We start from the raw sequence: 16,341 nt of genomic DNA, 5'->3' as shown, positions 1-16,341 counted from the left end.
TATCGACCCAGTTGTGCTAGTATTGATCCAATACCAATACTAGTGTTGGTATCAATACTATTGATTTTTGGATCGATCTGCTCACCTCAGTTACCAGCCTGTTTTTGAATTTATTGGATTGTAGTTGCTTTCTCTCAGGATTTCTGCACTTTTGCAACGTTGGCTTCAAACGTAAATAAGAGGTCAAGTTTATATTTACATGTTCTAGTCAGGCAAGAGTGCTGTTACAGGTGGTGGACAGGAGAATATATCAAAACACCACCTGTGCATGGGAGCACAGGCTTGTAAAAGACCTTATAGAAAATAGTTTTATATGCACAAAAATGTATGAATCATAGACACATATCACACATATATTCGGGTATTGTACTTCCAGTCTTAACCATAGGCGCTGATCATTTATTTTATTTTATTGTCAATTTTCTCAATCCCTGTGTCTAGACAGTAACTACCTTTAGTTTTCAGAAAATTTATATTAGCTTTTAAAGAAAAATGAAATATTGCCTTAAAGTTCCACTAAGCTATTGTTACTCCCCTCACCTTTCTAATATTCTATCTGTAAAACTCAAAGCATGAAACTGTTCTTGAAGAGGAATTATTAAAGAATCAAATCTCATAACCAGCTGTCATGTACACACAATACTTACTGTTTACTAGTATTACCGCTTCTTCCGCCATATCTCGTGGGAAGAAAAGATGATGTTGTTGTTGTTGTTGCTTTTTGTTTCCTGTAAAGACAAGCATTGAATGCTGAGTGAGTTTGCCTGGTTTCCTGTGTGAGGCACTGCCTAGATGGTTTAAAAATATTCTGTAAAAATATTCAAAGTCGGTACGTTTTTTTTAATCATCATTGAAATATGTGTTGCTTCTCTGTGAGACATTTGCCAGATACCTCACTGTAAAATCTAATATTTTGTTTTATTCAAAATATTAAGTAGACTGAACCCAGTTTTTATCAACTTGTTATTAGAACTCAGTTTAAGTAAGTTACAGTACTTTTCATTCAAAAAGCTGATCAACTCAGTTTATTTGAGTTGTCTTAACTTATAAAAAGTAAGTAAGCCAGAAATTTTGCTTCTCAGTGCAGAAGGATAAAACGATATGGTTTGAAAATGCCACGTCACTACCGTCCTCCTCCCTCGCACAGATCAGCCCGCATGTTCATGGTGCCAGCATTTTTTTTTTTTTTGAGCAAACCTGGAGAAGCTTCAGGTCAAGAGGTTGTTGTCATTGCTGTGAATGTTTATGTGATACCGCACACCAAAGCCTTGAAATTTCTGATAATTGGGAAAAAAGTGAGAGATGGTGGAAAGATGTCAAAAGACCCTGATTCTCTGCAAAGGTTTAATATGTTTGGAAGTATCCTGGGGCTCAACAGGCTGTCCTCTGGCAGGGCATACTGGGAGGTGGAGGTCAGCAAAAAGACCAGATGGGATCTGGGTGTGGCGAGACATGATGCAAACCACAAGGGGAAACTCTCAATCAATCCTGACAACGGTTGCTGGGTTATTGTACATTATGAAGACCAGAAATATGCAGTCCTGACAAAAACCACCCATGAGCCTTTCGGTTAAAGAGAAACCTCGGAAAGTCGGGGTGTTTGTAGATTATGAGGAAGGTCTCGTGTCCTTTTACGATGTGACGTCTCAGTCTCACATCTACTCATTAACTGAGTGTTCGTTTGGTGGTGAGATCCTTCCATACTTCAGTCCACATCTGAAACAAAATGAGAAAAACAGCGATCCTTTGATTATCACTGCTGTGCAAAAGCAGTAGTAATCACATGCACTGAATGTGGTTGGCAATATGTATGATTGGGTATGCAGTAACAGTTTGCTTACCTGCCCATCGGGCATTTCATCTGCCAAATTTCAACATTTGTTACTATAACATGCCTTAATGAAAATCCTCTGACTGAGGCATCAAAACGTTTTATCTTTTATGTACTATTTTTCTAGATTTTAACATTTGAAAAGTAAAAAATAGGTCATACATACATACAACAGTGGAAATGTATAGATATTACAGAAACAATATGAGCAATGAAATTACAGAAAATTACTAACAAAAACAAGGCTGGGAACTAGGATGTCTGGGTTTGTTGAAACACCTGCAAAAGACAGAAATGACAAAATATATTCTAAAGATCAATTTGTTAAAACACGTCGAACACGATTCCTGTTATTTCTTTAAGAAAAAAATATTAGGACATATTATGATCAAATGATGTTACGTACTGAACACCAGCAGCTGGAGGTTGTGCATTATTCAAAATCAGCTTTTAGCCAATTTTTGGGAGCATTAAAATCTTGCACCTAGATGAAAGTAACTTTAAGAAGTAATTTGACATTAATCCCTTGGATGCAACAGGGAACTTGACTTTGTTGTGCATGGACTGGTGTATGTATGCATCAGAATCAGAATACTTTATTAATCCTTAAGAAAATAATATAAGTGTATGTATGTGCTTTTCTACTCATTTTGAGCAGATTGCCTCTTATACTTCAAGCCTTGGGGGATAAGGAGGTAATTTAGGGCTCAGGATCTATGACACACAGTTTAAGGGGAGCCATGGATCAAACCACCAACCTTGCCATTAGCAGATGGGCTGCTCTACCCACTAAGCCACACAGGACTTTAAAATATTAAGTTAACTTTGTGTGAATATGCTTAAATTATATGTCTTGACTGCTGTCCTAAGAGTTGCAAGACGGGAATACTTGAACTCTCTGTATCTGTAACATTTTTTGTCTGCTGATTCTTGTCTGCTGTGCACAGAGGAGTGTGGTAGTCCCCTCCACCTCTGTGCAGACACACACACAAACACAGACACTTCAGCACTCCCTTCCCACAGCTCTGACTATAAATGCTGTTTGCTATAACTGTATACCACAGGATGAATTACGGATTCTGCTTGTTTGTTGTGTCTTGTTCATTCTCCATCACTTACTGTATCAACAAAATGTTTACTTCTCTTTGTAGCTCTGTTTTACAGATCCTTTCTGTAACCATCTCCATCTGTTTGCTACTCGGGCTTCTTATATTGTGGTCTTCAGGAGTCACCATATGCCATTTAATAATGTGTGTGATGCTATTTATGACATCAAAAGGACAGAAATGAATAAAATTATCATTTAGGAACATTTTTTTTTGTGCATTTTTTGTCATGATGTTACCACAAATAAGGTTGATAAGTAGATATTTTTTTAAATCTGTAGATATATTTAAAAATATAAATAACACATATAATATCAATTATTATCATTAATAATAATAATGATATAGAAATTACTCACTTACTGTCATATCTTATTTGTCCACTAGATGCCATTAGTGTGTTTTATCTCCATCCTGATGAACACATTCTCATGTTCTCATGTCCCCACCCATTGTTGTTTTCTGTTATGTAGAAGAGAGTTCTGTATAATGAATGGAAAATTAAAGTAAATACTTCATGTCCACACACAAATCAGAGAAAATATCCACTCCACTTTGGAATACTCTCATGATCGTCACTTTCAATCAATCTGTTTATTTATAAACACATTTAACAACAACACAGGTCGACCAAGCTGCTGTACTTAGTAAAAAGGAAAACAAATACACACAAAAAGAACAAAACAAGACACAGTCACAATTAAAAGCTAGGGAGTAAAGATGTGTTTCTAGATGAGATTTACAAATGTCGAGTTTTGGAGAGGTCCTAATTTGAAGAAGCAGTCTATTCAAGTTTAGGCGCAGCAATCTCAAAGTCCTCGTCTCCTCTGGGTTTTAGTTTGCTGCTAGGAACAATCAGAAACAACTTATCAGCTGACCTAAGAGTTCTATTTGGAGTATTTTTAGTTACAAGATCAGAGAGGTATAGGGAAGCTAATCAATTTAGAGACTTAAAAACAAGCAATAAAATCTTAAAATCAATTCTATAACGTACTGGAAGCCAGTGTGAACGAGCCAAGACTGGGGAAATATGGTCTCATTCACGAGTGCCGTCTAACCCTAACCTCATTCTGAACAAGCTGAAGAAGAGAGCAGAGCCTGGCTGATACCAAAATAAAGATTATTACACTGTTACGTTCCCCTGGGGGGGGGGGGGGGGGGGGGGGGGGGGGTCTAGGCGGTGAGGGGGAGGTAACAAAAGTGACCGGGTCAGAAAAAGGAGTCAAGGAGGCGAAACAGTAAAATGAAACAGTTTTATTGAAGTAATTCAACTAAAAGAGACGGACAAGCCGCTATCACCATAAAAGTAACACAAACAAAACTCAGGCGTTGGTCAGTAATGCAAAAAGTCAAAAGGAAAACGCAGCTCACTAGCTGGACACCACAAAACACAGCTCACCAGGTGGAAACACCACAAAAACACTCAGCTCACTAGCTGTACCCACACAAATGGCACTCTGGCCCAGAGCTCACCCTGCTCTGGGCTTAAATACCTTTAATTGCTGATGGGAGTCAGCTGTACAGGAGGGAAAGGTGGCACCTCAGGCAGGAGGTAGTGGGACACGCCCACACAGGCACCCTCAGGAGAGAGAGGCCCTGCTAGGGCCGTAACAACACTAATCAAGCCAGGATGAAATAAATAGATAAATCACTTTCTTGAAGTCAGCAAATGACAACATGTTCTTAATTTTTGCAAGGGCCCTCAGCTGGAAGAAGCTGGCTTTTACAACAAGATTTATTTGTTTGTTTGTCAAATGAAAAATTGCCATCAAAGAACACTCACAGATTTTTTTTGCAATGGGAGTTCTGGACTTTTTCAGAGAGCCCTACTTCAGCCAAAGTGCACAGAGAAACAGAGGAATATGAGGGAACAGAAGGATCATAAGCTTCGGCCCCTGGTGAGCTCATCACTGGACCCACTTCAGTTTGCCTACCAACCTGGCATTGCAGAGGATGATGCTTCCTCCCGAAGTTCTCTGATGACTCTGCAATAGTCGATTCAATTCGATTTGAATCTGGGAAATTTTGCCTCAGACAGTCAGAAATATTAGAATTCAGATCAGTACATTAACATATTTTTGTATCTATAAAAAGGAAGCTGACACTCGCAAGACTTTATCAAAGGTGTGAGCATCACAGCAGAGGCCTTTGTGTCAAAGTAGCTGAAGATAAAACAGAAAAACATGAAGGTGGTTTTCCTGGCCTGGGTTTTATAAAAATATTCTGCAGTTCATCAAAAACAAAAGAAAATCATTAATCAACATATGAACATTACCTCTGAAGTTACAGCGGTTTTATTAGAGACACGGCTAACGTTTTGCATTTTGCATCATTTTAAAAAGTTTACATTTGTTCAGTATTGAACGGCAGAAATTAGGTTTTCTTTTCGGAAGTAAGTAAAAGGGAAAAAAACAGCGGCCGACAGCGCTGTAAATAACATAGACTTGTGCGTAACAAGCAAGCGAATAATGAAGAAAACAGATTTTCAGACGGGAAACTGTTCTTGAAGTACAGAGAGAGAGAGAGAGAGAGAGAGAGAGAGCTGTGCATGAAGTGTGATTTTATCATGGTGGAAGCAAAACGGCAAAAGTCAGAGTGAATTCATGACGATGTTTATGTGAAGCGTAGTTTGGATCTTCTTTTGCTGCTGGTTCAGTCAGTATTGTTTGGAGAGAGATCAAACTAACAGCTTTAGAATCAGAGCAAAAAGGGCGTAAACACAAAGCTTGGACCCGCCGAAACATCAGAATCAGCGAGCTGTCGGCTTTCAGCCCCGACCGTGTCCGTGCCGTCGGGTGAGAAAGGCGACATCTCACTGATTCTGATCCGCGGGTCCCGCTGTGTGTTTACGTCTTTGTGCAGAATCCGTGTACCTGCTCTCATTTACTGTTTTAGCTGTTTGGTGGTTGTCGAAACTGAGATTCTGTCATTTCGGGCAAAATACATTTATATTAAAAAATCGATTCAGAATTTAATTAATGAATCGATATCACGTTATCCAAGCCAGAATCGATTTTAATCGATGAATCGATAATCAAAACCCACCCCTAGGCCTCATCACTGATATGGACGACAGGGAGTACAGATAACTGACGCAAGACTTTGTGGACTGGTGCCGGTAGAATTACCTCCAGATCAACACTGGAAAAACAAAGGAGCTGGTGGTAGACTTCCGCAGGCACAAACATCCTCCACTGCAAGCACTAAACATCCAAGGTATAGACATTGAGGCTGCGGACAGCTACAGGTACCTTGGTGTTTATCTGAACAATAAACTGGACTGGACTCGGCCCTTTCCTGTACCTGCTGCAGAGACTCAGGTCTTTTGGAGTGAAGAACCCACTCCTGAAGACCTTCTATGACTCTGTGGTGGCCTCAGCCATGTTTTAACGTGTGGTCTGCTGGGGCGGCAGCAACTTGGCTGGGGGACAGGAAGAGACTGAACAGGCTGATCCGGAGGGCCAGTTCTGTTCTAGGATGCCCTCTGGATCCTGTGGAGGTGGTGAGTGAGAGGAGAATGGTGGCTAAGCTGTCATCTCTGTTGGACAACATCTCCCGACCCCATGCAAGAGACTCTGACAGCACTGAGCAGCACCTTCAGTGGCAGGCTGCAGCACAGAGACTCTGCAGGCATTTCCTTCCTACTGCTGCCAGTACAAAGACTTTGCAGATGACCAAACACGCACATCTACACATGGAAGCGCATATGTAACCGGAAGGTCGCTGGTTCGATCCCCGGCTTCTCTGTCCTGGTCGTTGTGTCCTTGGGCAAAACACTTTACCCTACTACCTACTGGTGTTGGCCAGAGGGGCTGATGGCGCGATATGGCAGCCTCGCCTCTGTCAGTCTGCCCCAGGGCAGCTGTGGCTACAACCGTAGCTGCCTCCACCAGTGTGTGAATGAATAGTGGCATTGTAAAGCGCTTTGGGTGCCTTGAAAAGCGCTATATAAATCCAATCCATTATTATTATTATGTGCAATAACACTAAGTGCATTTTTTTTTCAAACAACGTAGCATTTTATTCTGTTGCATATAGCATGTGTCAGTGGGCTGGCCTTGATTTCTTGTTGACTGTCTCTTTCAGATATGTGGTTGGTGGAGCTGACCCAATTATAGATACAGCACACCTGAGAAGGCCAGTCCCAGTTATAAAGCTACCTTGACTGAACCTCTGTCTCTTCATCTGGGGCTCATTATGCTCATTTGGTTATGTTCAGTTATGGCTGTTGTATCATTTAACCTGTGTTTGAGTTTCTTTACTTTATTTCATTAAAATATCTGACAGCCTTTAAAAGCCTGTGTGCGGTCTCCCACTTACTTGTCACATCCTTTGAGCCGGGTTGTGACATATGGTATTCTTTTTTCTCTTGTTCTATTCCAGTGTTTTTCTTTATTTTTGCTACTGTAACTCTGCACTGTCCACTTTCTGCTGTGACACAACACATTTCTCACGTGTGGAACTAATAAAGGCTTATCTTATCTTTAACAAGAAACTGTAAAAAGGTTTCACGGGTGGCTGGAGACACTGGTGAGTGTGAGGTAGGTGAAGGGTTGATAACAGAATTAGTGATGTCTAATAAGACACAGGACCTATAACAGTTACTTCTTAAATCCAGTTTCACAGACAGAGTTACACCCTTGCCAGTTTTTGAGAGCAGGGCTTAATGATGTAAATTAGCCGAACAAAACAACAAACAACACAGAACTGAGCTCCAAGGAACACAAATAACCTCATAAAACAATAAATCAAAAGCTGAGTCTGACCTTCCTAGATTACCCAAAGAGTGAGAATAAGATAATATGTGATATATTTTATGTAGACCAGATTTGCTGAATTCTGTAGTGTTGCAAAAAGCAGATTAACCTTGCCTTTGACATAATAAATTTATTATAGTGATTAAAAGTTCCTAAACACCACTTAAAGCCTTGTCATAGCAGCATTCTCACATACGTGTCTCTTCTCCAGATGTGACAGGGCAGTGTGTAGTGTCAGGGCTATGGCATCATCAGTGGACCTGTTGTGGCGGTATGCGAACTGTAGAGGGTCCAGTGAGTCGGGTAGTGCAGAGCAGATGAAGTCTCTGACCAGCTTCTCGAAGCATTTGCTTACGATGGGGGTCAGGGCTACAGGTCGCCAGTCGTTCAATGAGGAGATGGTGGAGGATTTGGGTACAGGGACGATGGTGGCCATTTTGAAGCAGGCTGGGACTACAGACAGAGAGAGGGAAAGGTTGAAGATGTGTGTGAACACTCCAGCCAGCTGAGCCACGCATGACTTGAGGACACGGCTGGGAATCCCGTCCGGACCAGTAGCTTTGCGTGTGTTCACCTTCCTGAAGCACCTCCGCACATCCTCCTCAGACACAGTGTGCGTACTGACGTCATCCGCGGTGCGCACACTGTCCGGTCTCATGGTGTTCGCTGTGTCGAATCTAGCGTAGAATACGTTTAGATCCTCACACAGAGAGGCCGTGGTCTGCGGTGTGCTGGTTTTCCCTCTAAAGTCTGCGATCGTGTTTAGTCCCTGCCACATATTCCGAGGGTTGTCAAACTGTTGCTCCACCCTGTCCCTGTACTCACGTTTGGCTGCTTTGATCGTCTTCCGGAGTTGGTAATGTGCGTGTTTGTAGTCCGATGTGTTCGCGGAGGCAAAGGCGGTGCTCGGTGCCGCCAGTGCCGCGCAAACATCTCCGTTAATCCAGGGTTTATTATCTATTATTAACTGCATTTTGATAGCGTTTTAAAAAATCTTTAGTAAGATAGTTTGAATGAGCTCTGTGTTCAAGTTTATTGCCTTATAAACAACGTTGTTTTGCTTTTTTTCTGCTTGATCGTGAATATCAAAATGTGAGCTCAATGAATAAAATTGAAGTAAATAATTTACGTACCATAATGTATGACTTTTGAAGCATACAGGGATCACCTCCATTCCTACTTCACAATTATGTGTTGACAATGTATACTAAATAATTGTTGGGGTGCAAATAAATAGGAGTAACTTATAAGCATTTTTAGGAGTGAGGAGGATAAACTGGGGCATTTAAACTGCATTCGTCAACAAACTGATACCTGAAAAAATGCCACATTTCTCAAAAGGAGCCATGTATTTACACCTATGTGGAGGTCCCTCTGTTTCAAGCCTGTCAACATTATATAACTTTGAATTATAAGCACAGAATGAATTAGTGAACATAGAAGAGAAATACAAGAAAAACAGGGGATCTTTATATTCATGTTATGACCTGTCTAGGGGCCAGGGCATAAAATGAAAAGGAGATGAAAAGTTCCAGCCTTGTCATAGTTTTTGTGCTTTGCAGGGTATTTATGCCATTCAAATAAACTTTACTTTTACAGCCTACCTAACAATGTTCAAGATCTTGAGCTGTCCACCAATGAAGCCTCTTTTTGAGGAAATAGCAAAACAGAGTCTCACTTCACATCTTTTCTGCTAATTGTGCCTTCATGTGCCAGAGCTGTTTCAATGATATGATGACACAGTTTTGTTTTTTTTTAGTGTCTGAGCTTATACACTGACAGCAACACAGGAATTCTTTTGCTAGCAAATGAATTACTGTTTCCTCATTGCTCTCATGCTGAGTTCAACTGGTACAGATAGATACAGATAGATAAGCGATACAGAGATGCAGACAAGAGAACAGTTTATTATTAAACAGCATCAAACAGCCAGTTTGATCATATTAATGAGAGGTCTGGAGAGTGAGTGGTGCTGAAACAGCTTAGAAAATGAATTTTAACAATTCATTTTCATTTGTTCCAGTAACTTATCATAGTAACTTCCAGTGATAAGTTACTGGAACAAATTAATATTATCCTGACATGTGTAACCTCCTGAAAATTTTTTAGGGCCATGACAGAAAAAGTGAAATCTATGGAAACAGATTGAAGGAAACTTTTTTTCGTTGTGGCTAAATATCTCATGAGGCAAAACAACAAACAAAGCAAAAAATGAAGACATACCACAAAATATAAGGAACAGAAATGCACAGCCCAGAAACAAATAAAATTTCTGACCCATAACACTTTCGCAAACAGATGCTTTCTGGATAGACAGCATCTGGAATTGTGCATGACGTATTATGGATTAAAATATGATAGTACTTTTCTGCCTTCATTGTTCCACTATTTTTGACAGAATTGTCAACATGATGTAGACTAACTCATTGTTGGGGTACAAATGAATATAGAAGTAAACAGGTTTAATGGTCACTCCAACCCCCCCCCCAAAAAAACAAACAAACAAACAAGCAAACAAACAAACAACACCCCCCCCCTCCCCCCAAACCCCCCCCCCCAAAAAACCCCAAAACAAAACAAAAAAACAATAGACTAACTTCTACCTTAAGTGTCCAGACTTGCTAGGACAAAGTTAAACCCGCTTTTGCCTTCAGGAATGTCTTCATTTTTCATGGCATAGATTCAACAAGGTCCAACAATTCAAAGAACGATTCAGTCATGTGTCCAAGTATAAAAGATGCCTGGGATCACTTATACAGGTGTTAGACAAGAAGATGGCGCAGCGAGAACACAGCAAAAGGAAAGCCTTTTGCACACCTTTTGTGCAAAATTTGTGTAAATAATTCTTGCATTAACCTCCTAAGACCCAAACTCTTTCATGGCATGCATTTTTAATTTCTCTTTGCTATTTGGGCTGATTGGGACCTGATGAATGTAAAAACAAAGAATTACCTGATTTTTTTTTTTAACTGATTTTTGTTTCTGAGAAAACAAAAATCAGAACAGTCGTTTTAAATTTTGATAGAACAGTGGCAGTGTAATGTCCTCGTAAGTGGATATCAGGCCCTTGTAGAGCAAAATTTAGTATTTTGGTGTAGACAACCCAAAATGTGATATTCACATATGTAGATGCCAGGTCCTAGGAGGTTAAAAATATTTTTGGACTCACGTTTTTTAAATGCACTTTTAAAACCTTTAAAATGTCTACAAAACAAAATACAGTTAACCCTCTGGGTCCAGTGTATAATTGGGTGTTGTTTACTACTTTTGATTTGACCTCTATATTGTACTTTTAAAAACAGTTTATCTTGCCTTGTTTGGTATGGTCAGAAATCTGTGCCATCAGAAACTGAATTTGAATAAGTTAAATTTGAATTTGAATTGCTCAGATTGAATCTGAATTGTAACTTGAATAAATGCTTTTAAAAACTGAATATGAATTATCCTAATTTGAAATTCAATTTATTGGTTTGAAAATGATCATCACTAAATTGAAATTGAATTTTAGATTTTGAAAATGAATTAATTTGCTTAGAAACCGTATTTTATCCTTTAAAAATTTAGCTCTCGAATAATTTCAGATTCACTTCTCACCATTCAATTTCAGTTCCAAATTTCAGGTTTTTGGGACTTACACCCGGTTCCGGTTCAAGAGTAGTCGAGCTCAGATTAATAGAACTACATTTTACTAGCGGACCAAAAGTGTTACTGACGGGAATCTACAGCATCTTGAGCTGAATTAAGACTTCAGAAGTCATTCGTCATGTCGAATGACCAGCGGATAAACTCTCAGGTTGGTAATAAATGTATTACATGTATAAGAACAAGCGTCATGTTAACAAATGATAGCCGAACAGTAACTTTTATGCTTATTGTAGCTGTTAGCTAAAAACGCTAATTTAGCGTAGTTTGCCCTGAATTCAGCTTTGACAACAAATATGATCGACTGTTTCTAGTAGAATTCCAAAGTTGTCATCTTGGACCCTGTCAGAGCCCTGTATGCTTGCAGAGACCCTACAGTAGGGAAACATGCAAAACGGTGTCCAAAACTTTGTAATTTAGCTTTATTTATGTCTTACACAGCATCCCAACTCTTTACCTAACTTAATAACTTTAGCTAAAGTGAATAGTTAGTCTAATTCATTAGTGCAGCATTACTGGGTCACCTGTTTGAAGTGATATATGTGACTATCACTGTGTTTAACTACCATAATAATTCTTAGGGTACTGAGTGCATGCTTAATTAGTTTTTTTTAAACACACTACTCCATTGCTATGTTTGACAGGCTGAAGTTGTCGGGTCACCTCCTAAATCAACCATCTTTTACAGGTGTTTTGTGCCAGAAATGGAGTGTCCACTGAAGAAATATGAGAAATATGACAGAAATATACAGACCTGGCCAAAGTGTTTGACATGACAGACAGGAGCAGACTCCGTAACTCCGCACAGAATCAAGGAGAAGCCTGGATTGGACTGAACAACAACACAGGTGGAAACAGGATGTGGCATTGGTCTCTGCCAGGAGTGGAATACATTCAAAATGACAGCAGCTGGAATCAGAAGGGAAGACCTGATAATGAAAAGCCTGGAAACTGTGGGAGGAAAAGAGACAAGCTGGCAGATGTTTCATGTGACAGTACTATGTGGTTCATCTGCTACGATGGTGAGGAGATGTTAAATATAATTAATAAATAATATTAATTGTTATTATAATATCATGATATAAAAATATAATGCAATCACATAATTGTGAAGTGACAAGACAGAATTTCAGGAGACAAATTATTGAGGGATCTCTCTGTGTGTTTTTCTGTTTGTTTCACAGAAATAAAGAAAGACAATAAAACATTGTATTTGATAACAACATCTATGAACTGGACACAGGCTCAGCGCTACTGCAGATATAATCACACTGACTTGGCCAGTGGACTCGAAGAAATGAAGGCTCTGTTCATTGGCCGTAACATGAGTGCATGGGTCGGTCTGTTCAGAGACAGCTGGAGGTGGTCAGATGGGAGTGATTCCTCTTTCAGATACTGGGATATGCAGTTATTCAGTGATAAACAAAGCAACAAGAAATGTGCTATGACTCTGTTAAACAGATCAGGAAAATGGAGCTCTGATGAATGTGACAAAGAAAAACCCTTCTTCTGTTATGATGGTGAGTTTTTATCAACATGTGTCTGACTGGTTTTCTCTAAAAGGAGGATCACTGGAATCACTGACAAGATCCAACTGAACATGTTGTATAGTTTTCCTCCACCTACATCTGCATGGATGCTGAATTAATCTCATAAACATGAATACACTAAGTTGACAGTCAGATGACTTTAAATATCTGTGGGATCGCTTTGAGCTACTGGTAGGTTCAACCAACATTTTAAAGTCTCTGTTGTCTGTAAATATGGAGAGAAGTTGTTTTGGATTCCTAAAAGTTTAAAAACACAAATATTTCAGGATGTTCATGAGGCATGCTCCATCATCCAGGTAGGTAAATCTCCAAAAGTTGATTCTGTTCATCTGGACGTAGTGTTTTCAGTGGGAGAAACATTCCGTCACTCATCCAAGTGACTTCTTCAAAAGAGAGAAGGATGCGACACAGAGGATGGGGACAAGTGGCTGAAGAATTTGTCTGACAGACAGCTCACCCAAGCAGAGAAAAATATCCTAAAGCTAAAGAGTTGAATTTTGCTGCTAGTGGAGCTGATCACAGCCAAAGAAACAGCAATTTAAACAACAGTATTGCAGAGGTGGAAGCAGAGCAACTACGTACGAAAGTTTCTGCCTATATCACCGATGCACAGCCCCCAGCATCCAACATCACCAATAGGAGAGGAAGGCACTCACATCACTTAGTAATGACAACAACATTATCATCCTTCCGGTAGACAAGGGTAGGTGCACAGTTTTGCTAAACCAGAAAGACTATCATGAGAAAATTTTGTCACTGCTCAGTGGTGAAAATACTTATGAGCCCCTGTGACGACCCACTGCACCCTGCCTTCCTTTTGGCTCATGTGTGTCTTGTTTGCAGGCATTGGAGAGGCAGAGTTCCCATTTACAGTCAGTGACACTGGCAACCCCTGGGCCAGTGTCACCAGGTCCAACACCAGGTTGGACTTTGGCTGTGTTAGGTTTGGTTTTTGCTTTTGACACTATTACATGCGTCATCTTCCACTCATCCATTCCTTCACACACTACTGATGGTACTGATTACACATACCACTGTTTGTTTTTGACAATAGGGTTTCTTTTCTGTTTTATTTGTTTAAAAGAATACAGCAGCTTGGAATACATTCCTAACCATGTCTGGGTTTGTTTTTTTTTTGTCATGACCGTACGGCCCGGTTCGTAAAACGAGACCCAGGAAGTGGTTACAGGAAGGGGGTGATAGACTGTCTGAAGCAGTTATAACAAGACAATGTTATTCACCAGACCTCATACCACAGCCTATTCCCAGGGGAATCTATGCCAAGTCTGCATGGTTTACCAAAGATACATAAACAAGTCTTGTATGATCAACTCGGTCACCTATAATATCTCCAAGTTTCTGGCTATAATCCTCAACCCGCTGGTAGGCAGCTCTGAACACCACATCCAGAACATGTTGGATTTTGTTGAGAAGGTGAGAGATGTCATTATGGAGGCAGATGAAACCATGGTCTTGTACGATGTTACATCTCTCTTCACTTGCATCCCAGTCACGGAAGCGTTGGAGGTAGTTTGTAAGAGATTACAGGATGACCTCAACCTCAGCAACAGGACCACTCTCAGCATCGACCAAGTGTGTTTGCTTTTGGAACTGTGTCTTCATTCTACCTACTTCACATACAAGGGTCAGTTCTACAGCCAGAAACATGGGTGTGCCGTGGGCTCCCCAGTTTCATCCTGGAAACATGGAAGAAGTGGAAAAGAGGGCTTTGCTATCCTACCCTGGAACACCACCAAGCCATTGGTTCAGGTATGTGGATGACACGTGGGTGAAAAACAAATCTCAGGATGTACCACAATTCACGGATCACATTAACTCGGTGGACCGACACATCAAATTCACCAGGGAGGATATGAAAAGTGACAGGTTAGCCTTCTTAGACTGTGAGATTTCCATCAGTAATGGGGGACATCTAAAAGCTGATGTGTACCGTAAACCTGCGCATACGGATCAGTATTTAAGGTTTGACTCTCTTCATCCACTGGAGCTTAAACCGGGTGTCATCAGGATGCTGCAACACAGAGCGAACACCATCCCCACTGACACAGAGGCCAGGGAAGCAGAAGAACAGCACATCAAGAAGGCCTTGAGTAAATGTGGTTATCCCAGCTGGACTTCTGTCAAAGCAGGGAAGGCGCCAAAAGAAAGCTCCAGCCGGTCCAGGAGAGAGGGTAAACCGCTGCCTAAGCGAAAACCTGTAGTGATCCCGTATGTCTCAGGAGTATCAGAAAAGTTCAGGCGAACTTTTTCTAAACACCGGGTCTCTGTGGCTTTTAAACCCCAAAACACGCTGAGCCAAATATTGTCCCAACCCAAGTATCGGGTCCCCCGACACAAACAGAGTAACGCTGTTAAGTGCCAGGAGGATTGCCAGGATTTATACATCGGGGAAACCAAACAACTGGCGAAGCGGATGGCACAACACAGAAGAGCCACCTCGTCAGGCCAGGACTCTGCAGTCTATTTACACCTACAGGCCAGTGGACACTCTTTCAAGGATGAGGATGTACACATCCTGGACAGGGAGTAACGCTGGTTTTTTGCGCAGAGTCAAGGACGTCATTTACGTGAAAAGAGAAAGACCATCTCTGAATCGAGGAGGGAACCTAAGGGTATATCTTTCGCCATCTTACAATGCTGTGATTGCAGCCATTCCCCAACTCTCTGTGAATGGTACTCATGGCCATTGACCAGTGGTCTTTGATCAGTGGGTTTTGGTCAGTGGTTGTTGATCATTGGTCATGAGAATTTGCATAATTATGATTAAGGAACTGACCTCCCAGCCCATTGTTCCTTCAGTGGGCTGGTTTCAGTCATTATGCAAATGTACTGTTTATAAGATTGAGGAAACCTGCAGTCAGCTGAGACTGAAGAAGTCACTTGGATGAGTACGAAACGTTTCTCCCACTGAAAACACTACGTCCAGATGAACAGAATCAACTTTTGGAGATTTGAGGATGTTGTTGACCTGTCTGCAGAAAGTTAATTAATGTTATTATACTGTTTTCTACTGAGGGCAGAGTAACACACAAGCTTTTTGTAGTTTTTGTTTCATTGGAACAAAATAAACAGCATAGAGAGTTTCTCATGGTTAGAGTTTACATAGATTCAACTGAATGTGTTGTTTTTTTTCTTTATGGCAGATAAATTCATCCTGATCAAAGAAAACAAGACCTGGGAGGAGGCCTTGGATTACTGCAGAACATTTTATAGGAACCTGGTCTCCATCACTAACCCTCAAGAACAGGGATGGGTCCAAGACAAAGCCAAGAATAAACTGGTCTTTGTGATAATATTTCTAATCTTTAACTGTTAGTAAATATTAAAAACTAATGCGACAGCCCAGAGCATTTAAAATGTAAACTGTCATAAAAACCATGTACCTACTTTTTTAGGTCACTATTTAAAGTAGTGAAAACTGATGATCTGTGTCT

At 40.5% G+C, this 16,341-nt stretch overlaps 1 protein-coding gene across 1 annotated transcript; it reads left to right on the top strand.

Annotated features, from left to right (window-relative positions):
- The first annotated feature begins 1,313 nt into the window (after positions 1 to 1,313).
- On the top strand, positions 1,314 to 16,223 carry LOC147333357 (secretory phospholipase A2 receptor-like). The gene is made up of 4 exons (XM_086266219.1): positions 1,314 to 1,412; positions 12,079 to 12,358; positions 12,521 to 12,856; positions 16,051 to 16,223. The coding sequence occupies exons 1-4, from the start codon at positions 1,314 to 1,316 to the stop codon at positions 16,221 to 16,223; spliced, it is 888 nt and encodes a 295-aa protein (XP_086122345.1).
- The last annotated feature ends 118 nt before the right edge of the window (positions 16,224 to 16,341 follow it).

The sequence above is a fragment of the Aulonocara sp. 'chitande type north' Nkhata Bay genome, linkage group LG3 (genome assembly GCF_057382095.1).
Source record: "Aulonocara sp. 'chitande type north' Nkhata Bay isolate Kocher_YH1m ecotype deep benthic linkage group LG3, A_spYH_male_GT1.1, whole genome shotgun sequence".
Taxonomy (NCBI): domain Eukaryota; kingdom Metazoa; phylum Chordata; class Actinopteri; order Cichliformes; family Cichlidae; genus Aulonocara; species Aulonocara sp. 'chitande type north' Nkhata Bay.
The sequence above is the reverse complement of the archived record's forward strand: the minus strand, read 5'-3'. Positions and strand labels throughout refer to the sequence as shown.